This window comes from Wolffia australiana, chromosome 14, assembly GCF_029677425.1.
Source record: "Wolffia australiana isolate 7733 chromosome 14, ASM2967742v1".
Classification (NCBI taxonomy): Eukaryota; Viridiplantae; Streptophyta; class Magnoliopsida; order Alismatales; family Araceae; genus Wolffia; species Wolffia australiana.
The window spans coordinates 11,411,812-11,433,511 of record NC_135848.1 but is presented as its reverse complement, the minus strand read 5'-3'; the positions used below and the strand labels follow the sequence as shown (position 1 = coordinate 11,433,511).

The following is a 21,700-nucleotide window of genomic DNA, read 5'->3' as shown; positions in this document are numbered from 1 at the left end:
TCGACACACCGCTGAAGAGCAGGAAGCATCGCAGCATCCGACTTCCCTCACACTCATCAACGGATCTGAGGAATTTGGGGGGAGGGACGTTTGGTCGATCCCAATCATTCCCTATGTTACCATCATCGGGTATTACCTGAGCCGTACCTGCTAGTCGTTAGGACTTTCCCTCCCGGCCGCGCCTAGCCTGTTGCTTAGGCACCAGAGGGTTGTCCAGACCCGCCTCGGAAGTGGTGCCAACAATGTCACGGTTCCTCTTCCCATCAGAGATCACCATGCCCGTTGACCTGTTACATTCATGGATTACTACGAACGGGGATGGTCACCTCGTATACTCCACCGCATAATCAAGAGTCTGCTAAGAGATGGGAATACTGTCGTGTCGATATTTCTCTACTGCGTTACTAGGTGCTACCAGTTGCTACTCGCTCCCGCCATTTGGGTTTCGCTCGACATTCCTTCTCTGAATGCGCTAGATACACCAGGCCGGACGCTTGAGCCACCTCATTGACGGCCTTCGAATCCTACATCTCCCTCTCCCTCCAGCCCAACTCCACCGCTCCTACGCCACAATGCCTGTTGAGCCGCCGTTAGCTCTCCGGTGCCTCTCTGCCAGACCCGCTCCGACCACCGCAGATTGTCAACGATTCTACACAACGAGCCACTCGCCGACAAGGTACGCCGTCCTCTCCCACCGCTCGTTTAATTATCCTTTGCAGTATAATTTCATCTTAGTTCCACTACGCTCAAGCTAGGTAGGTGAGCGAGGTAATTGAGAGAAACTAGGAAGCAATTTGAGCGTCTCTATCGATACCGACGAGTCTCTCCATTACGTGCGAGCCCTACGCATAAATTTTGTTTGGCTATAGACGTCCTCATCGCTTCGACGAGGTTCGAGAGGCCACCATCGCTGTCGATCAGCGACCCGTCCAAGCTCAGAGCTCGGCGCCTCCCTCGAGTCAGATCCTGCACATATGACATGAAGGACGCATTCCGCATTGCATCGTAGTTACATATACCCAATCAGGGTTTTTACGTCGGACGACGACACTATTGACGTTCGATACCACTAACTATCTAGGTACCTAGCCATCATGCTCGTTACCGACCAGATGACGTCCTCGATGACGTCTAGCATCACACATGCTTCTCTAACTCCATCACTCTTTAGGGCATGTCAAGCTCCATTTCCATCCAACAATGACAATGAAATTTACATCATTCTCGGACACACTCAATCACTTGGGGCATATCTGCAGCCATCTCTGCTGAATTTCACAATGGTCAAACTCCACTGCTCACTTCATTAATATCATTGGCATTGTCGAAGAATTAAGTATATATTTTTATAATTAATTAATATTTTATTTTTAATATTTTAAAGTTCACATATTTATTTTATAAATTCTGAATAAATTAGATTAATTAGATAAATTATTTTCTCATTATTTTAGACATATTTGTGTTAATTTTAGAATTCCATTTTACTAAATTAGATTTAATGATAATAAAAATGTCAAGAAATCCTAAAAATCAAAAGTAAATGTATAGTTCATTTTATTCAATACTTGCTCCTTGTGGTTTCTACCTTTAATTTCTCTACAACTGCACAGAAAATTATAAGTATTTTTTATATAAGTCATAAGCCTTAAATAACTTAAATTAACCCCAAATTCTAGCTCATTAGGCAACATGGCCGTCCTTAGAACCCAAACGAATCCTAGTGAGTTCAATGAAACATAAAAATGAGTCAGAATGCTTGTGGTGCCACTAATTTAAAGAATATTGATAGTAAATCAGAGAATGCCATGTATATGGTGTATCATTAGGGAAGGAGTCATAGTAGTGGTGCCCTGGACTTTGATTAGACAAGTCCGGCCATTAGCAATACGCACCGGGGGACAAGTAGTGGTGTGATTGAGTGAAGAAAAATATGTAAGAAGCATTAGTCATGTGGGTGGAGGCCTTCGAGTCAGTGATCCAAGAATATGAAGAGATAAGGAAGGCGTAGGTACTTAATGGGGAAGTAACCGAGGGAGAATCAAGATTGGTCGGTACTGTAGTCTGTAAAGTATGTAGCAACCATAGACTATCTCCATGATTCAAACTCTCAAAAGTGTAAGATTCTCTCAAATAATGCTTTTGTTGGGTTCTAGGGCATTGACTTGGATGAAATAAAAGTGATTAAATCATTTAGGCGCGGATTGAATTTTTTATTTCTTAGATCCTTGAGTGGGACATATCCACATTACAAGAAAAATATTCCTACAGACCTGATCTAGATAAATATCTCATTTCTAGGAGTTCAGTAAACATTTATGATCCAAATATCTATACTACTATAAAGCAAATACATGTGCGCTTCTGGCCTCTGATTGGCTGAGAGAGAAGAGTGAGAGTGAGAGAGAAGAGAGAGAGTGAGAGCGAAGAGAGAGAGTGAGGGAGAAGAGAGAGAGTGAGAGAGAGAAAAATGATTGACAAAGTTTTCTTCTTCGACAGTTTTTTTGGGAGAATAGGTCGTGCACAAGAGAGGGGCGCCGCCAACCCCTTCCCTGCTGCCACGCCCCCCACTCCAACGGCTGCCGTGCCCCTCCCTCCCCTGGCTACCCATGCCCCCTCCACACCCACCCCCCACCCCTCCTCGCTGCCGCTCCGCCGCTGCCCCGTCCTCCTCCCCTGGCCGCCCGCGTCCCCTCCCCCCCGCCGCCTTGCCCTCCTCCCTTCATTGTTTGCGTCCACGTCATGTTCGGGGTAGTCGAGACGGTGGCGGCGTTCGAGCTCAAGGGAAAGGCAGAGGAGTCGCAACCAGGCGTCCTCCACAGGAGCTAGTCGAAGACTGCAAGTTGGGCTTTTTCCTCTCCTCTCCAGCACGATTTCCGGAGACCCGCCGTGGAGCAGAGGCACTACCACTCGGGCTCGCTCAGAGCCTTATGTCAGAAACTGGGTCTCGCCGCCCCGGGGAGAGAAGGTTTTTGGCCAAAGCCGATGGCAACATGGGCGACGTGGGCCGTCTCCCCCGGTCCAATCTGGGGATGCATGCATGCCGAAGAGGCCCAGGGAAGATGGAACAAGCGGTCGGCCGGCTCCACGGATGGCCCGGCATGCGAGGAAGCCGCACTCACCGCCGTGCGGGTGCTGCTTGGCGGAGGCGACCTTCTCTTTGATGGGTAGATCTACAATCCTTCATTTAACTATCGTTGTATGTTGTTTACGAGGATTTCTTTGTGATTTTTGTAATAGGCACAGTTTAGTTGCTCTGCTGCTCTTAGGGTTCTTTATCTTCGAACGGGTAGTGCTTATTTTCTCAATTTGGTTGGGGTTTTTGTTTGCTTCTTCCACATTTTGGGTTATTTTTTATGAGTGTGCATTTTTTGCCTGCTTTTTTGCGATGAACTGCCTCCTAATGGGGAATCTATGTCTGGCCATGATTATGACGATTTTGTCTCTCTTGGCAGGTGGAATTGATGTGTCGCTAGTGGTGATCTTTTGAGTTCACCAATAGACTCTACGATCCAGGAAATCGATTAGAGACATCGTTCACTCAGCTCTGGAATTTGCATTATCTGAATTTCTTTTTTCGGTGAACAGTTTGGATATCAATCAACTATTGAACTTTTTGGTCGTTCTGATAGTTTAACTGTGTAAAATGTGTTAATTTCATGGGTTATTGAATTCTTGACTGTCAAGTTGTTACTCTGAGATCTTTTACCAAGTCGATGCAGCTTTTGGTCGATATGAGAAAAAGAGAGTGGGGGTCGGGAGGCTGGGTGACTGCTTTGATTTCCTCCAGCAATATGAGATAAAGCGTAGCCGATCTTCCTCTAGCAATTGCTTTGAGGAAAATGTAATTTCTTTTAATCTCAATCTAAGATCCCAAATTTTGATTGAGAAGCCCGAATTTTTGATCGAGAAGTCCCCTTATTTTCTTTTGAATTTTTTTCTAAAACTTAGATCTCAGTTATAAAGCAAGATGAAGACATCGAGAAAATTTCTGATCGATGGACATCAAAGTTCTCCATCAATCAGAATCTTTTCATCAAACTCGAAATCTTTTCATCGATCAAAAGTTATTTGCTCTAAAAATTAGATCTCAGTCTCTCGATCGAGAGCCAAACATTTCGGTTTAGAAATTCATATTCTGGGGGGAATCGAAAATTTCATATTCGATCGCAAGCTCTAATTTTTAGTTGTTTTATTTGTTTCATAAACCAAAATGTTTGGCTCATAAACCGAAATTCAAATGTTTCGCTCATAAACAGAAATTCAAATGTTTGGCTCATAAACCAAAATGTTTAGAAATTCGTATGCTGCGGGGAGTCAAAAATTTCATATTTGATCGAGAGCTCTAATTTTTTATCTAGAAAGGACCGAGAGTAGTAAATTTTGACCGAAATGATTCTAATCGATGGAGAACTTCAATCGAGAAAATTTCATTTTTTCTGGAAATCCCTAAATTGTGAATGAAAAGTTCATATCCATACATTTTGATCGTGATGTTCAAGTTCAATCTGATAGACAGCCCCAAATTCTGATTGAAGAGTCCACATCCGATCGAGATCCCAACATTTGACATAAAATTAACTTTTTATCGTAAAGTTCAGATTCTGATTGCGGGGTTCCAATTTTTGTCCTTCTCTATTGCCCTAATTTCTGCCAAACACAACCACCACATCTGAACTAAATCAAGTATGTATCATCAGATCTGCAGACGATACTGCAAAGAAGTGGAAGAAGAACAAAGCGTGGAGAGGGGGGCTGTTTCCCCCTTTTCGACGTCACCCTTGCTTACCATCAGGCAGTCTTGCTCTCAATATATCAGTAAGTTCTTCCCTTGGATCAAATGAACGACATAGTCGGCATTTTCAGCATCATCAATTGTGGAAATTTGACGGGTTTGAGTTTGATTTCAGCTCTGTTCATCTTTTTTTATGACATAAGGTGGCATCTGGCAGAAAAAACAACATCGGCGAGTGAAACTGAGGTGAAAGGGTTCTACAGAGTTGATGTTGATGTCCCAACAGATAAGTGGGTCAACAATGTGTTAAGAAGTGATGACACAAGCCAACAATGATAGCATATGGCGACGCGAGTCAAGAATTGACGACATTTTTCAGCAATGATTTAATACTGGTTTATCCTTTTTGTTTATTTTTGAAGTTTATCAAAATCTGGCGATGATTTATTGTTAACATTTATGATTGAAGAATTTTTTAAATCATAGGCAGATTTACTGTTAACATTTATGATTAAAAGAATTCGAGATATTGATTTCCTTCTCTCCCAGGATGAAGACAGCCCTGCTTCCTCTGTCTTCTCTCTCTACCCCAAGCGAGCATTGCGAGCGGGCCACACTAGTACTAATATATAAAATAATCTCCCATTAGGTCACTTTCCAAACTGGGCTTTTGCAACTCACAATTTGACCTAAAACTAGACAAAATGGGCCAAGCCCAAAACCAACCAATCCCGAGGCAAGATAATATATCAGCATCGGGATCATCGAAGTGGATAAAGGATATTATATATTTGACCATTTTACCCTTACTTTTAACCCAATATCAGGGATAAATTGGTAACGTATTTCTCAAGCTGGTCTAAGTAGCGGTTATCTCTCTCGTTCTCATACTATCTCGCATCATCGCTGCTCCAAATTCCTCGCCAATGTCTTCCTCGCTGCGTTCGCCGTCCTCTGCATCACTGACATCTTCCCTTCAGGTTATAATCCTTCTTTTCATGTTTTTCTATTGATTTCTGTTGTTTACTTTCCTTGAAAATTTGTTCTTTTGGATTCTTACCGGCAATCGACTAGGCAAAACGATGCAACTTGGCGAGAGCATCTCTGCCGAACCATTCGCTTAAACCACGAAAATTTTCGCCGAGAATGAGAGTTTCGGCCTCTGGAAGCGTTTCATCGGTTGAGACTAGTGCGTTGTCTGCGTGTTCTTTCTCTGTTTTCTCCCCGGGTTCTGTATTTTCTCCCGTTTTCTATTTAACATCTGCGGTGATTACAGAGATAATCACGGAGTTGGACTCTGTGTCTGCATTCAGCGAGATTGTGCCGGATACCGTGGTCTTTGACGACTTCGAGAGGCAATTCATCTCATACTTATCTTTCAATTCAGTTTAAATTGTTAGTAGTCTTTTGATCGAGATTAATGGACTCTGATTCATTTGCCACCTTTTTTAGGTTTCCTCCAACTGCTGCCACCGTTAGTTCTTCTCTGATTCTTGGAATTACTGGACTTCCGGATACCAAGTTTAAGGTGAGAATCGGATAAATGTAATTTTTGTTGTTTCTATTGTAAACATCTCATCGATCGCTAGTTATTTCTTGTGAGTGGTTGACAATAGCTGATTGGTGATGTAGAGTGCCATTGAGACTGCTCTGGCTGATAGTGAGTGCTGTAAAGGTGCAGATCCCCAAGCCCGGTTATCTTGCTTCTTCGACAAGGTCTGTGTTTGTAATCCGAGGCTTAGTTTTTTAATCTGGAGTGAAAAGGGAAACTTGGGTTTATGTGTTGTTTACAATTCGCACAGGCTCTGGTAAATGTTGGTGCAGATTTGGCTAAGCTTGTCCCTGGAAGGGTTTCCACGGAGGTCGATGCCCGTTTGGCTTATGACACTGAAGGAATAGTTAATAAGGTATTAGAATTTATTTATACAAGATATGAGTTTATGTATCGTATCATAAACCTTGACCGCTTATACATTTCCTTCATTAGATTTGTATTAAATGTCGAAGGCACTCTAGAAGTGTTATCCTTAAACTCACAAACGAAAATAACCTTTATATTTCAAATCTCCTCATGCTTGTCCTACTTATAATTTCTTGGGTTTTGATCAGATGGCTTTGAGCCGTTAGTTACTTGTTAGGATTTAACTCCTTTGCATTTTTGCCTGTCCTTCTGTTAGGAACTCCAATAATATGTTCCCGGAATATGCCCGATAAACCCAAACGATAAAACCCGTGCCGAATAATCCACAAGCACCAATACGTAATATCCAGAATCCGAGTTTAGACAATGCTAACCCGGTACAAAAGAGATGAGTAGAAGAAGGAGAAAGGAAAGAACTATGACGGCCGGATCGGCGCCTCGATGGAGCTCGAGCTGGAGGATCTCCGCTGATGCCAATATGATTTTCTCTCTGCCTCTTTCGCAAACCTCCACGCCCAATTTATAGTAAACCCTATTTGAAAGTTAGGTTAACGTAGCTCGTGCGTCGTCCGTCGCGCGTGCGTCGTCTCCTACACGTGATGAGTTACTTGCAATGCGACTTCTCTTCGTTCTGTGATAGGTCCTCATTGGGACCCTATCACCTCCCTGGAAGCTCAAAGGGGGGAACACATTGATACGCATTAGAGCTATTATATGGGATAGATGTTAATTTATTTGTTGCCTCTCTTGTTTGTGTTCATTATTTATCAGCCTGATACCTTTCACTTCAAACTGGAACAACTTTAATGTTGTAAGTGCTTGAATCTGGTATCTATTATAGCATTTGCAAACTGCAAACCCTAAATCCTGCATGGATGATGAATTGAGTTTATTTCATCTCTAAAAATTTTCTTCAGAATGTCATTCGTTAAGTATTGATAGGATCCTATGATCCCAGCAGTATCTTTGGCGTTTTAGCCCACTAGGGCATTTTAGCCATTTGGTGTTTTAGGTTAGGATGCTTCCTTTCTTTATAAATACTTGTACCCCCCCCCCCCTTGAGGAGGGAGTTAAGAATCAAGGTAGATTATCCACTTGGCTCACTGTCTCAATCCTCTTCGTCTCGTTCTTATCCCCTCAAGGGTATTGGATATCAGACATTCGATATCCGATATCCGGAAAAAAAGGGACGATGTCTGATATCGGATATTGGACGATATCTGTCCGATAGGTGAAAACGGATATTGGAGACGGATATTGAAAGGGTAAGGACGAGACGGATATCGGATACTGGATATCGGATTCCGATATCCGATATCGATGTCCGGTATCACGAGAAAAAAATCAATACATATATAATTTTAGAGTATTTATGTTAACAGCGCCATGTGTTTTTAATAGCTATTCTACCTCGTTTTAATATATACAGCTAAAACTTTTTGGTTTCATCCATATGGGATAACAGGATTCGGAGTTTAACATTAAACTCTGAATCCTATTGTCCAACATGGAAGAAAATAGAAGCCTTGAGCTGTATATATTAAACAAGATAGAATATATATTAAATGATTTAATAATATATAATTATAAAAATTTAATATAATACTGCCTCGTGTAAAATATACCACTCAATATTTCTGTTTTCTTCCATATGGGAGAACAGGATTTGGAATTTAACATTAAGCTCCGAATCCTATTACCCCATATGGAAGAAAGCAAAAATATTGGCCTATATATATTAAACGAGCTATATTATAACTTGAAAAGACCTCTGCTTTCCTGCTGGCCAACGTAATTCCTCTCTAAACCGTTGCACGATGACGATTACGACGATTAAAATATTTTTGACAACCCTACTATGTTGGATATCGAAATCCGATATCCAACTCGATATCCGATATTGTCATTCTCCCCGAGAGACGGAGGCGGATGACAACATCGTGACGGATACCCATATCGGATATCGGTTCTGTAGCAACAGATATCCGATATCGTTATCCGATATCCGGATATCGGAAAAAAACGGAAACCAAAATTTTGATTTTTGGTATCCAGTACAGCATCCGTCCCGATACCGTAATCTGATGTCGGTATCGGGACAGGCGATCCCTACTCTCAACAATCCAGCAGACCCCGGCCCCCACGATCCCTGTACTGGTACTTCAACTGACTCCCGTCCTATCCCATCCCGACCCCCGCCAATTGATTCTCTTCTTCTCCTCGACGATCTTCACCTTTGCTATAGTCAACCCTTCACTGCATCTTCTGGCGGTTTGTCCCCAGTTGATGTTCACCTCCTCCTAGACCTCTCATCCAATCATTCCGTTTCTACTCTCCAACCTAGGGAACATCTACCTGTCCCCTCTATCCCCCTTCCCCAATACAAACCTACATCAATTTATGCATCATGTATCCACCAAAGTAAGATAGATATTGAACTTTGCATGATATATCTTATCCATGATCTGGGTGAATGTTATGACTTTGAGAGTGGGAAATCGGTAGTTTAGTCTGTAAAATAGAGGGCAAGCTAGGGATGAAAAGATGCATTTTTTGCACCACAGGAGATCCCTGCAGTGATTTCCTGCTGTATCGTCATCCCCAATCGTTTATTCTGTTTTCCTCGCTCCTCTCTTTTTACTGAATCTTTCATCCTTTAATCTCTATTTCTCAAAAAAAATCTCTCATTTTAAATAAATCCAGTATCTATTAGGATTTTTTCCTTGACTACGCAGGTGCACTCACTTTTGAAGTTATATGCTGATGTAGACGTGTCTCCTGATCGCCTGCTGTTTAAAATTCCTTCAACATGGGAAGTAAGAAATCTTGCCATAAAAGAACGGGAACAATTCTTGAGCACCTCTTTTTTAAAAGAAAAACATTTATTATTTTTTGACAGGGAATAGAAGCTTCGAGGATTCTGGAAGCAGAAGGCATACAAACCCACTTAACTTTTGTGTACAGGTGCCGCAGTTTTATTCATGTGTTTATGTTGTGCATTTTCTCCTGACATCGAAATTGCCAAGTCTTTTGGAAAGCATCAGGCATTGATTTATTGTCTTTAGTGTTCATCGAAAGTATCGAAAGACTTTTATGGCAAGGCTATCGTGCTTTCCCATGTTTTTCAATTACATTCTTAAAATTACAGCTGGACATTGTAAATCCATGGCAAATAAGCCGGATGGTAATTACTAACTGTACCACATTACAAGGGTTTGGCGTCAACAATGATGAGTAGATGATGATGGTCATGAATAGCCATGGTCATTACAATCACCATTGTCGTCCATTGGTTGATGGCGAAGAATCATTGTCATTGCTATTGTCATTTTGTCCACGTCCAATTTTAGATGATTATGACAATGATGAGGTTTGGGGATGACAATGACGATGAAGAATTCATCAGCGTTATCGTCAGCAGCATTCATCGAAGCCCAAATCTGGATGATGACAATGATGGATTTATCATCTTTCATCAACCCAAGTTTGCCACCCACAATAACAATGGAGTAGAGGATGATGATGAAGAATCATCAGGGTTATTGACATCTAGTTTCAAAGAGTTGTCCTCATCATTTTCATCCATTTAATGATGAAGAATTGTCATTTTCACTTCATCCTGGCCCAAACATGGCAGACAATGTCAAAACAAGATTCGGGGATGGCGATGAACTTATCGTCGCCAACAATTTGGGGATGCCAAAGATGAATTCCTCGCAATTTTTTGCGAAAAAATAAATCTTTGTACCTATTTTTTGTGCTTCACAGTTATCTGATCATCTCAAATTACCAGCTTTCCTCAAGCGGCCGCAGCTGCCCAGGCAGGGGCCTCTGTGATCCAGATCTTTGTCGGCAGACTCAGAGTAATATAACACTTCCCAAATCTCACTTGTCTCAAAAGATCTAACCTGAAGAATATTTGGAGCAGGACTGGGCCCGCACCCACTCTGGCGACCCCGCCATCGATGCGGCCATCAGTCGAGGCGATGATCCCGGTCTCTCCCTGGTCAGCGACACCCATTGACTAATTGACTCTTAACTGTTCATTTCAAAGTTGGTGATAATTTAATAAATTATCTTCTTCTCTAACATGAAGGTGACCAAGGCATACAACTATATCCACAAGCACGGCTACAAAACCAAGCTGATGGCCACTGCCGTCCGCAACAAGCAGGACGTTTTCAGCCTTCTCGGGTGAGTCAACTCCCAGAATCAAAGTCAACAAATAATTCAACTCGTTGACCCTCCTGTCTCTCCAGCGTTGACTACATCGTGGCACCGCTGAAGATTCTCCAGTCGCTGAAGGAATCCGTGGCTGATCCCGAAGAGAAGTACTCTTTCACGAGGCGTTTGTCGCCCAGTTCCGCTCAGACCTTCCACTTTGCAGAGGACGAGGTAAAATCTACTTCTCACACTGAGTATGCGGTTCAGCAGTTATCGTCACCCATAACTGTCATCTGTCAACATCGTTGACCAATGACAGCGGTGATCATGACAGTCACTTCCATGAATGCGATCGGCGGACGGCGTAGTCAGCTTTGTTGACGACGACGGAGGGTCTCAGATGAGTAATGATGCCGTCGTCGTCGTCGGACGACGAATTCTATGAGCGGCGACTGTCAATTGGCCATGGATCGTGAGTCCGTGAGTCGCACAGAGGTCGGGAGTTGAAACCTTTTATTAATGCAATGACGGTATAGTGCAGGACGTGGACGGGACGGTTTTTTCGTTCCAGGACAAAAAAATTGTCCCGTCTGCGAGGTTGGATGGATATCGGGATGGAAATTCATCCCAAGACGAACAGATGAGATGGTTTTTGTCCACTCGGATGACAAAACCATCCCGTCTGGAGGGCTCGGAGGAAAAAACCGTCCCGTCCGTGTCCCTCAACTGTTTCAGGACCTCTAACGGGACGTTTTTCGTCCCGTCCCGTCCATCTTCCACGTCCCGGACAATCCAGAACTATATCAGGAACTATATCAGGACGGTTGTCGGCGTTGATCCGTACTGTGAAAATCTGAATTTGACTTTTCCGTGACAGCTGGCGGGGTGGGACCGGGCGAGCTTTGCGGCGGAAGTGGGGCCCGCCGCGGACGAGCTGCTTTCAAGGGGGGTGGAGGGGTACGTGGCGCAAACCCGGAGGGTGGAGGAGTTCCTCGGGAAGATTTGGCCACCGCCCAACGTCTGAGATTCAACCACGTAGGCTTTCTTTTTCCTCCGAGACAGCTGTCGCCAGCGTGGTGTCCAGTCAGCCCCAGTCAACGATATCATGAGTCGATAAGATGAACCGCTGGCACCGATTCGCCCACGTGTCGCCAGCCTGTCGTATCGCGCATGTTACGGAATGGGCCCGGCAAGCGGGCCCACCCCAGATCCAGATCCCGCGATCTCAGCCGTCCAAAATTTAAATTCTCTAAAAAAGGGCCCACCGTGGGCCCCACTTTTCTACTCCCCTGCTGCGCATGTCATGCCACCTGCCTCGTAAACTGCACGCCGTTTCCCGCCAAAAGCCGAAACTCTCGTACGTATCGCTTTGCACGGGCTTTCGAAAGGCTATCATTCTCTCTCTACCTTTATCTGTCCGGCCGTCCGTATAAATTTAACCTAATTACTCCGATTAGTAATTTTTATTTATTTTGTGTTCGTTGGGCGGCTAGTGGATGAACCAGTGGAAGTGGTGGTGAGAAGGCGTGCTCGGCCATGGCGATTTTCTGAGAATGTGGTGAACGCAGAGGAAGAGGACGCGCTTCTCGATCACCTTTCCTCTCGGCATTGTAGTTCCTGCTGTTATTTTGAAGGTAATGGCTGCGCGGCAGCTTGTTAATCCGGCAATGGCGGTTGTTTTGGGTGTTATTTGCGTTTCGCTGCTTGTGGGAATCTGTACGGCCGCTGATGCGGTCGTCTACTTTGACTGGGACATCTCTTACATCACCGCCGCTCCTCTTGGCGTCAAACAGCAGGTTCGTCGCTTTGATTCGTTCTCATTCCTTCGTTTACTTCGCCAAAGGCCTACGATTTTAACTTTATTTCTGTTCTGAGATCGGTATCGTGGAGACTGCAATGTTTTTTTGGTTGATTTCAGGTGATCGCTGTCAATGGCAAGTTTCCCGGTCCGATTATGAACCTCACCACGAATTATAATGTGGTGGTGAACGTGCAGAATGATATCGATGAGCCTGTTCTCATTACTTGGTGCGTCAGATGATCATCTCAAACCCTAGTTCTTGGAGCTGTTATTCATCTCATTTGGTTATTGGCCTTTAATTATACGCAGGGATGGGATTCAGCAGCGCAAAAACTCTTGGCAGGATGGTGTGTTGGGGACAAACTGCCCTATCCCTTCAGGCTGGAACTGGACTTATACTTTCCAGGTTAAGGACCAGATTGGAAGCTTCTTCTATTTCCCATCGCTGAATCTTCAGCGGGCGGCAGGAGGCTATGGTGGAATCACTATCAACAACAGAGCAGTCATCTCCGTGCCCTTTGGTCAACCTGATGGCGATTTCACCATCTTCATCGGCGATTGGCATAATCGGAATCACTCGGTCCGTAGCATTATTTCATTATTATTATTTTTTTGAATAATTGTAGTATTATTTCATAACTCTTTTAATTAGGAATGTGTTTATAAATATTTTAATAGTTGTTTTGTGCAGGATCTGAGGAAGGCGCTTGATGATGGAAAGGATCTCGGGATGCCAGATGGCGTGTTGATTAACGGAAAGGGTCCTTATCAATACAACTCTACTCTTGTTCCGGATGGCATTGACCACGAAACGTTCAATGTCCAGCCAGGTGACCTCATTTTAAAATATTAGTTATCTTGATCGTTCCATCTCAAATAGTGTCGCATCAAGTTCAATCATTTCTTTGAAGACTCGTGGTTTAGATCACTTTCTTCGATGACCGATAAAAAATCAAAGTATCAGCGAAATATACGCTTAATCATATGCCTTCTCTTTGCTATAACTCGTTATTGTTATCATGTCTTTCGAAGTAATTTCATCCTAATTGTACTTGATGAAAATTCTCTCATAGACTTGTGTTATATCTGTTGAAAGTTGCAACAAAGGTTCGGCAAACGTCAACCTCTATATTTATTACTCTATACAAACCCGTCATCGGTCACGGATGACAAACAGAACGGGACGGTCATCCTTTCTGGTCTGTCAATGAAAAGGGAACGGAAGCCTTTACTGGCTATCGTTCCGTTGTCAAATATTCCTCAACTATCAAACTTTTAAACGACCCACCATCCGTTCCGTCGAACCCCTTAGTTGGGAACGAAATGAAACAACAAACCCTGTAACGGATGGCTGAACGGAAGCTGCCCAGTCCCGTTCTTTCCATGTCAAATCGTCCGTCATCTGTCCAGTAACCTTAGTCGCAACATGCGATCTAAATTACGAATTTCATTTTAATTTTCAAACATTTAAAGAGTATAGAATTGTTTTCTTGGGCGAACAGGGAAGACCTACAGAATCAGGGTGCACAACGTAGGCATTTCCACGAGTCTGAACTTCAGAATTCAGAACCATAACATGCTGTTGGTGGAGACGGAGGGATCGTACACGTCGCAGCAGAACTTCACCAACTTGGACATCCACGTGGGCCAATCGTATTCCTTCCTGGTGACCATGGACCAGAACGCCAGCAGCGATTACTACGTCGTTGCCAGCGCAAGATTTGTGAATGAGACGAGGTGGAGGAGGGTGACTGGCGTCGCCATTCTTCACTACTCCAACTCCAAGGGCAAAGCTTCTGGCCCGCTTCCAGACCCACCCAACGATATTTTTGACAAGACTTTTTCCATGAACCAGGCTCGATCCATCAGGTTTGCATATTTCCATTTCTCTCTCTCTTTATCTGTCTATCTATTTATCTGTTTCTGTCGTTCTGTATCTATCTCTATCTCCATCTCTCTCTTTTCCTCTCTGTCTCTGTCGTTTTATATCTATCTCTATCTCTCTTTCTCTCTGTCCTTGTCGTTCTATATATATCTCCATCTCTTTCTGTCTCTGTGGTTCTAGATATATCTGTCTGTCTCCATCTTTCTCTATCTGTCTTTGTGGTTCTATATTTTTCTATATTTGTCTATCTGTCTCTGTCTCGTTCTTTCTCTCAATCTCTATCTCCCGTCATAAAATATCTCCCCTCCCCCTGTCCATCTCTTTTCTTCATATTTCTCTTTATTTGCCAAAATCTGTTTTCATCCCCCCGTCTCTCTCTCTTTCTCTCACTTCTGCCAAAACTGTTTTCCTCTCTTTCTCATTCTTGCTACTGCCGCATTCCCATTGTCCGTCTCTTTCCTTCCTCTGTCACTCGCCTTCTCTTGCCAAAGTCCGTTTTTTACTTATTTTCCCAGTCCATACTTCGTTCTCTTTCCATCTCCGACCAAAATCCATCTCTTTTCTTCCTCTCTCTATCTCCTCCCAAAATCCAGATATTTCCTTCATTCTCTTTCCCTAGCTCTGCTTAAGTGCCTCTTTTCACCCTCTCTCTATCAGTCACCGGCCAAACTTCATCTCTTTTCCTCTCTCTTTCAGTCTCCAGCCAAAGTTCATCTCGTTTCCTCTCTCTCCCTCCATCAGTCTCCAGCCAAACTTCCTCTCTTTTCCTCTCTCTCCCTCCCTCTCTCTACCTATCAGTCTAGACCAAAAGTTCATCTCTTTTCCTCTCTCTCTCTCTCCCTCCATCAGTCTCTACCCTAAGTTCAGATCCTATCAGTCTAGACCAAAACCCATGACTTTTCTTCCTTTCTCTCTCTAGATGGAACACGACTGCCAGCGGAGCCCGGCCCAACCCTCAAGGCTCCTTCCGATACGGGTCGATCGACGTCACCCAACTCTACGTCCTCAAGAGTGTGCCTCTGGTTAACATAAACGGCAAGCGCCGGGCCACTCTCAACGGCGTCTCCTACATCCCTCCCACAACCCCCATCACACTGGCCGACCAATTTGATCTCAAGGGAGTCTACGCTCTGGATTTTCCCACCAGGGATATCGACGGCCCTCCTCGCACCGCGTCGTCCATCATCAACGGCACCTACCGTGGGTTCATGGAGATCGTCTTTCAGAACAATGCCACCTCTGTCCAGACTTACCACCTCGACGGATACGCCTTCTTCGTTGTCGGGTAGGATTCCTTCTCTTCCCACCCGTTGACTTTGTCAACGCATTCCAATTACGATTCTGTTAACAGTATTTGGTCTGGTCCAATCCAGGATGGACTATGGGGACTGGACTGAAGCCAGCAGGGGCACCTACAACAAGTGGGACGGGGTCGCCAGATCCTCCATCCAAGTACTTGCCATTTCTATTCCTCTATTTCTAATTCTGTCGCTATTTCTATCTCTCTCTCTATTTACCTCTTGTCTCTATTTCCATCTCTTTCTCTCTATCTCCATCTCTATCTCTATCTCCATTTCCATCTCTCTCTATTGCTCTCTCTATCTCGATTTCCATCTCTCTCTATCACTTTCTCTATCTGCATTTTCATTTCTCTCTATATCTCTATCTCTGTCTCCATTTCCATATCTCTCTTTATCTCTATCTCTATCTCCATTTTCATCTTTTTTATCTCTATCTCTATTTCTCATCCATCTTTTTTTATCTCTTCTCTACTTTCATATTTTTATCACTATCTCTATTTCCATTTCCATCTTTTTTATAATCTCTATCTCCATTTCCATCCCTCTCTTTCTCTATCTCCATTTCTATCTTTTTCAATTTCTATATCAATTTCCATCCCTTCCTCTATCTCTAACTCCATTTCCATCTCTCGTGAACTCTATCTCTATCTCCATACCTCTCTCTGTTTTTAACTTTGTTTCCATCTCCATATCTCTATCTCCATTTCCATCTTTTTTTATCTCTATCTCTATCTCCATTTCCATCCGTCTCTCTACCTCTGTCTCCATTTCCATCTCTCAATCTCTCTTGAACTCGATCTCTATTTCCGTCTCTCTCTATCTCTGTCTTTACCTCTATCTCAATCTCTAACTCTACATTCTCTCCCGTTATGTCGACCGTTGACTTTGTTTCAGGTGTACCCGGGGGCATGGACAGCTATCATGGTCTCGCAGGATAATTGGGGGGTGTGGAATTTGAGGACCGAGAACTTGGACCGGTGGTATTTGGGACAGGAGACATACATCCGCGTGGTTGACCCGGATCAGACCAACAAGTCCGTGCTGGCCCCGCCAGACAACGTCCTCTATTGTGGCCGCCTCGAGTCTAAGCAGAAGTATGGACTCTTCTACCCACCTTATCTCTCTCTCTATCTTTATTTATTTCTCTTTCTCCATATCTATCTCCATCTCCATCTCTCTGTCTCCATTTCCATCTCTCTCTATCGCAATCTATACCTCGACTTCCATCTCTATCTCTATATTATCTTCATATTTCTTTATCTCCATCGTTATCTCTATCTCAATCTCTATCTCTATCTCTATTTACATTTCTGTTTCTATCTCCATCTCTATCTATATCTCCATATCTATCTCTATCTCTATAATTATCTTCATATTTCTGTATCTCCATCGTTATCTCTATCTCAATCTCCATCATTATCTCTATCTCCATTTCTATCTCTATTTCCATATCTGTCTCTATCTCCATCAATCTCTACCTCTATCTCTCTATTTATCTCTATCTCTATCTCTCTATTTATCTCCATTTTTATCTCTATCTGTATCTCTATATTTATCTCTATCTCCATCATCTCTGTCTGAGTCTCCATATCTATCTCTGTCGCTATTGCTATGTCCATATCTGTCTCCATTTCCTCATCAATTTTTCTATCGCTGCATCTATCTCAATCTTTATTTCTATCTCCATATCTATCTTGCAATTTATGGTTTTATCCATCTAGCGCTGTCTTTTTAATTCCCCATCTCTTTGCATGTTTATCTTCAACCACAGCTGTCTATTTCCCTGTTTGTCGTTCTCCATGTCTATCTTTATTTCTGAATCATCTATCATCTTTATCTGTCTGTTTATCAGTTCCTTGTCTCTGTCCACTAAATGTCTCTTTCTAAATCGACATCTATCTCTGTAGTCTCTTAATCTGTATCATTGTCATGTCTATCTCTAAATCTGTCTCTCTTTCTTGTTGTCAGGCCGCAGTCTATTCACCACAAAGCCGGCTCAACTCGGTCAGCCGCAGGAGTCGGGTTTTGGGCTGTAATGGGCCTTGTCGTTGCCGCCATTTCCCTGTGAGGAAGCCCATGTTTATCCACCCCATTTCCTTATTTGGGTAATTGTTGTACTTGTCTCTCTCACTCACTTGAGATTGTACTTATTAATGGACCATGGGAGGATTTTATTTATGCTGCTGGCAGATTCAGCCTCATGGGTTTTGCACTTTGTAGAGGGGTTCATTCCAGTATACATTCCCCAAGAAATATATAATTTATCTATAAATAATTATTTATAGATAAATCTCAATACTTCTGTTTTACTTGTATTTAATATGCAACTTTGATGAGTCACCTTGGATCAATCACCAAATCTCATCATTAACATTATAAGTAAGGACAACATGTAAATGAACTTAAATTTTAGGGTGTTTAATTCATCTAAGTATTTATTTATTTTAAATAAATTTTTATATGTGACTTCCATTCATAAAAATATGATCAGATATTGATGTGCAAGGGCCGTCTCCATTGGGAACATATATTAGGGATCTCGTGTATCTCTAAATGGTGATTAGGAGGTGAATGAAAATATCTTGTAACATAAGATAGTAGGGAGAAGTGGGAAATAATGATAAAATGTGGGAACTACTCATTATAAATAGAAATTAGGGAATTAAATGCAGTATGGGAAGATAGAGAGGCATGAGTAGAAAAAAGTATGAGAGAGAATAATAATGACTAAAGTGTAGGAATTATGAAGAGATGAGAAGGTAAATAGTGAAATACAAATTTATATTTGTGCGTAGATTAAGAAATATAAAGTGAATTATTGGATCAGGTCGCGGTGGATAGATGATAAATAATGTGATGTGATGGATCACACATACATGAAATGGATAAAATGGATATGGATAGATCTAGCTGGATAAATATGTTGAGAAGAAGATGGTAATATAAGTGCAAGAACTCACCATAAATCCTTATATTCCGTCAAGATCAAGAAGATATATAGTTATAGGTCAAGCTCCTTCCCTTCTCTTTTGTCTTTATACTTCAATCAATGATTTAAACCAGGAAACTTGCTTTCCTTACCAATTCCTACCAATGTAGGAATAAGTTCAAGGCAGTTGTTACTCTGTATGGTGTTTCTCCTTATAGATGTGATGGCACGGGTTGCTAGACAAGAGAAAGATAAATATGCCCTCAAGTTTTCAGCTCAATCCACCTTCTTGATGGTCAGATATCACACCTTGAAGTTGGAAATGTCTGGACCATTAATCTCCTTATATCTCTCCTTAACGCCACCGCCGCATCCACTTGAGGTTCTTTGGCATTGAATTTTTTAAAAAATATGCACATGATTGGACCATGGAATTCTACATTCCTGCAATCCACTTTACGTGCTCAAACACGTTTCCCCACAAAAGGTGTTCAAGAGGTGTCATTTACTTAATGCGCAACACTCTGACCCAAGTTGTGAAGACAACATCAATGAGTTTTTTTTCCTTAAGGAAATGGCACCTCACCTTGTGTACTCATCTATGTTGGTCTTTATGTCTCAAATTATTGCACATCTAATTGTGGATTTTAATCCATCATATCTTATTTCAAATTTAATCCAGAAATGTTACTTTGTCTCTATGTGCCCATTTCTCTATAAACAATGAAATATTATTTACTCATTGGCTTATTATGTAATACAAAATATCAGGACATAGATCACATGAAGAAGCTGGGTCAGAATCACGTGAAGGCCCACAAAATCCCCTCCTAACTGAGCCAAATCACAGTCAAACAACCAAAAATCCCTGATATCATATCAGAAAGGGCCCAAAAAGATCAAGATGGTGCAATACAGTAAGTAAAATAAAGTGTCAGTGTGCCAAAAAGATTAAACAAGGTTTAAGAAAAACATCACAAAAATGGTCTGGGACGGGCAGATTTGAACTTAAACATTAATCGGGAAAGCAAGAACAGTGAAGAGCTGGAAACCACAAGCACGGAGGTGGAACGAGAATGAGAAGGGGAAGTGGGGGAATGTGAACAGGGAGCCTGTAGAGGGGGCCGGGGAAGGAAGGGGGAGATGCCTTCTACATAGATAAATATCAAAATATCGATCTAAACTACATAAATATTTTATAATCATTTTCGGTCCTCGGTTCAGGTCACTCCAACCGGTCCTCGGTCCAAAATCTCCAACCCTACTACCCATGAACAAATCATTCAGTGGACACCCTATCAAAACCTTAATCCGTCAACTGCCATCCAAAAACCGTCATATGTCAACCATCATCCAGCAACCGTCATCCAGAAACTGTCATCTATCAACCATCAACCGTCACCCGTCAACCATCATCCAACAACTGCCATCCAGCAACTGTCATCTGTCAACCATCATCCAGCAACCATCATTCAGAAACTGTCATCCGTCAACCATCAACTGTCATCCGTCAACCATCATCCAGCAACCGTCATCCCACAAGGTCATCCTTCAATCATCATCCAGCAACCATCATCCAACAACTGCCATCCAGTAACAGTCATCTGTCAACTATCAACCATCATCCTCCAACCGTCATCCATCAACCATCAACTGTCATCCACCAACCGTCATCCATCCACCATTATACAGCAACCGTCATCCATTCACCGTCATCAAGCAACCATCATCCACCAACCGTCATCCGCCAACTATCATCCATCAACAGTCATCCGTCATCCATCAACTGCCATCTAGCAACCATCAATAGACACGGTTGTTCTCTTCTCTTTGTGCGAATTTTTGCAAATTTTTTGTTTGTTTGGTTATCCAAACAGAACAAAAACAAATTCGCAAAGAATATCGCGCAGACCTGTGTGTAGTTTGAATTGTGCAAATTTTGTGTGAATTCGTGCGAATTTTAAAAACTGTGCGAATTTTTTTCGAGTTGTGCAAATTGTTAGAACATCTGTACTAATTTTAACACAAAAAGAGAACAGAACAACGAATGTGGCCATGTGCGGTTCCTTTGTGCGAATTTTTTGTTTGTTTTAAACAAACAGAACAGAACACTCACGTTTAACCATCAACTGGCATCAATCAAACAGCATCCGTCAACATTAGGGAAGGTCGTCCAGTCCGGTCTGATTTTTTCGGACGCCGTGCAATTTTTTCAATCGCACAAAAGCATGGATTGATGTGCAGTCTGAATTTGTGCAAAGAAATCGGACCGCACGTCACATAAAATCGGACAAAAGATGAACAGGAGGGAAGAATGAGAGAACGAGAGAGGACCAAACTGCATACTCATGAGAGGGAGGGAAGAATGAGCAGGAGAGAGAATAGTGAGCAAGAGAGAGAAGAGAGTCGGAGAGATAGAGAGAGACAAGAGTAAGAGAGAGCGAGAAAGAGGATGAGAGAGTTGAGCACACGCATGAATGTGTGTGTGTGTGTGTGGGTGGGTGTGAGAGGGAGAGAGAGGGAGAGAGAGAGAGAGAGAGAGAGAGAGAGAGAGAGAGAGAGAGAGAGAGAGAGAGAGAGAGAGAGAGAGAGAGAGAGAGAGAGAGAGAGAGAGAGAGAGAGAGAGAGAGAGAGAGAGAGAGAGAGAGAGAGAGAGAGAGAGAGAGAGAGAGAGAGAGAGAGAGAGAGAGAGAGAGAGAGAGAGAGAGAGAGAGAGAGAGAGAGAGAGAGAGAGAGAGAGAGAGAGAGAGAGAGAGAGAGAGAGAGAGAGAGAGAGAGAGAGAGAGAGAGAGAGAGAGAGAGAGAGAGAGAGAGAGAGAGAGAGAGAGAGAGAGAGAGAGAGAGAGAGAGAGAGAGAGAGAGAGAGAGAGAGAGAGAGAGAGAGAGTCGTCCAACTGTCTTAAGCGAGAGAAACAGAGAGGAGCTAGAGAGAGAAGAGCTCAAGAGAGAATCAGAGAAAGAGGG

General features: G+C 42.8%; 2 protein-coding genes across 2 annotated transcripts; both read left to right on the top strand.

Annotated features, from left to right (window-relative positions):
- Nucleotides 1-5,569: 5,569 nt before the first annotated feature.
- LOC144712180 (Aldolase superfamily protein) lies at nucleotides 5,570-11,964 on the top strand. The gene is made up of 13 exons (XM_078586378.1): nucleotides 5,570-5,715; nucleotides 5,810-5,924; nucleotides 6,012-6,090; nucleotides 6,188-6,263; nucleotides 6,368-6,451; nucleotides 6,538-6,642; nucleotides 9,392-9,472; nucleotides 9,556-9,620; nucleotides 10,450-10,519; nucleotides 10,585-10,662; nucleotides 10,753-10,850; nucleotides 10,916-11,051; nucleotides 11,698-11,964. The coding sequence occupies exons 1-13, from the start codon at nucleotides 5,662-5,664 to the stop codon at nucleotides 11,842-11,844; spliced, it is 1,188 nt and encodes a 395-aa protein (XP_078442504.1). The 5' UTR covers nucleotides 5,570-5,661; the 3' UTR covers nucleotides 11,845-11,964.
- Nucleotides 11,965-12,285: 321 nt separating this feature from the next.
- LOC144712178 (monocopper oxidase-like protein SKU5) lies at nucleotides 12,286-17,985 on the top strand. The gene is made up of 9 exons (XM_078586377.1): nucleotides 12,286-12,616; nucleotides 12,739-12,848; nucleotides 12,931-13,201; nucleotides 13,313-13,451; nucleotides 14,124-14,490; nucleotides 15,426-15,791; nucleotides 15,880-15,958; nucleotides 16,702-16,901; nucleotides 17,776-17,985. The coding sequence occupies exons 1-9, from the start codon at nucleotides 12,458-12,460 to the stop codon at nucleotides 17,873-17,875; spliced, it is 1,791 nt and encodes a 596-aa protein (XP_078442503.1). The 5' UTR covers nucleotides 12,286-12,457; the 3' UTR covers nucleotides 17,876-17,985.
- The last annotated feature ends 3,715 nt before the right edge of the window (nucleotides 17,986-21,700 follow it).

What these genes read in the sequence shown, in the direction of transcription:
- LOC144712178 (XM_078586377.1), top strand. Translation starts at nt 12,458, where the DNA reads ATGGCTGCGCGGCAGCTTGTTAATCCGGCAATGGCGGTTGTTTTGGGT. An exon ending in TACGCCTTCTTCGTTGTCGG is followed by an intron (nt 15,792 to 15,879) that starts GTAGGATTCCTT and finishes GGTCCAATCCAG; the next exon opens with GATGGACTATGGGGACTGGA. An exon ending in CGCCTCGAGTCTAAGCAGAA is followed by an intron (nt 16,902 to 17,775) that starts GTATGGACTCTT and finishes TCTTGTTGTCAG; the next exon opens with GCCGCAGTCTATTCACCACA.
- LOC144712180 (XM_078586378.1), top strand. Translation starts at nt 5,662, where the DNA reads ATGTCTTCCTCGCTGCGTTCGCCGTCCTCTGCATCACTGACATCTTCC. An exon ending in TTCCGGATACCAAGTTTAAG is followed by an intron (nt 6,264 to 6,367) that starts GTGAGAATCGGA and finishes TTGGTGATGTAG; the next exon opens with AGTGCCATTGAGACTGCTCT. An exon ending in CACTTAACTTTTGTGTACAG is followed by an intron (nt 9,621 to 10,449) that starts GTGCCGCAGTTT and finishes TCAAATTACCAG; the next exon opens with CTTTCCTCAAGCGGCCGCAG.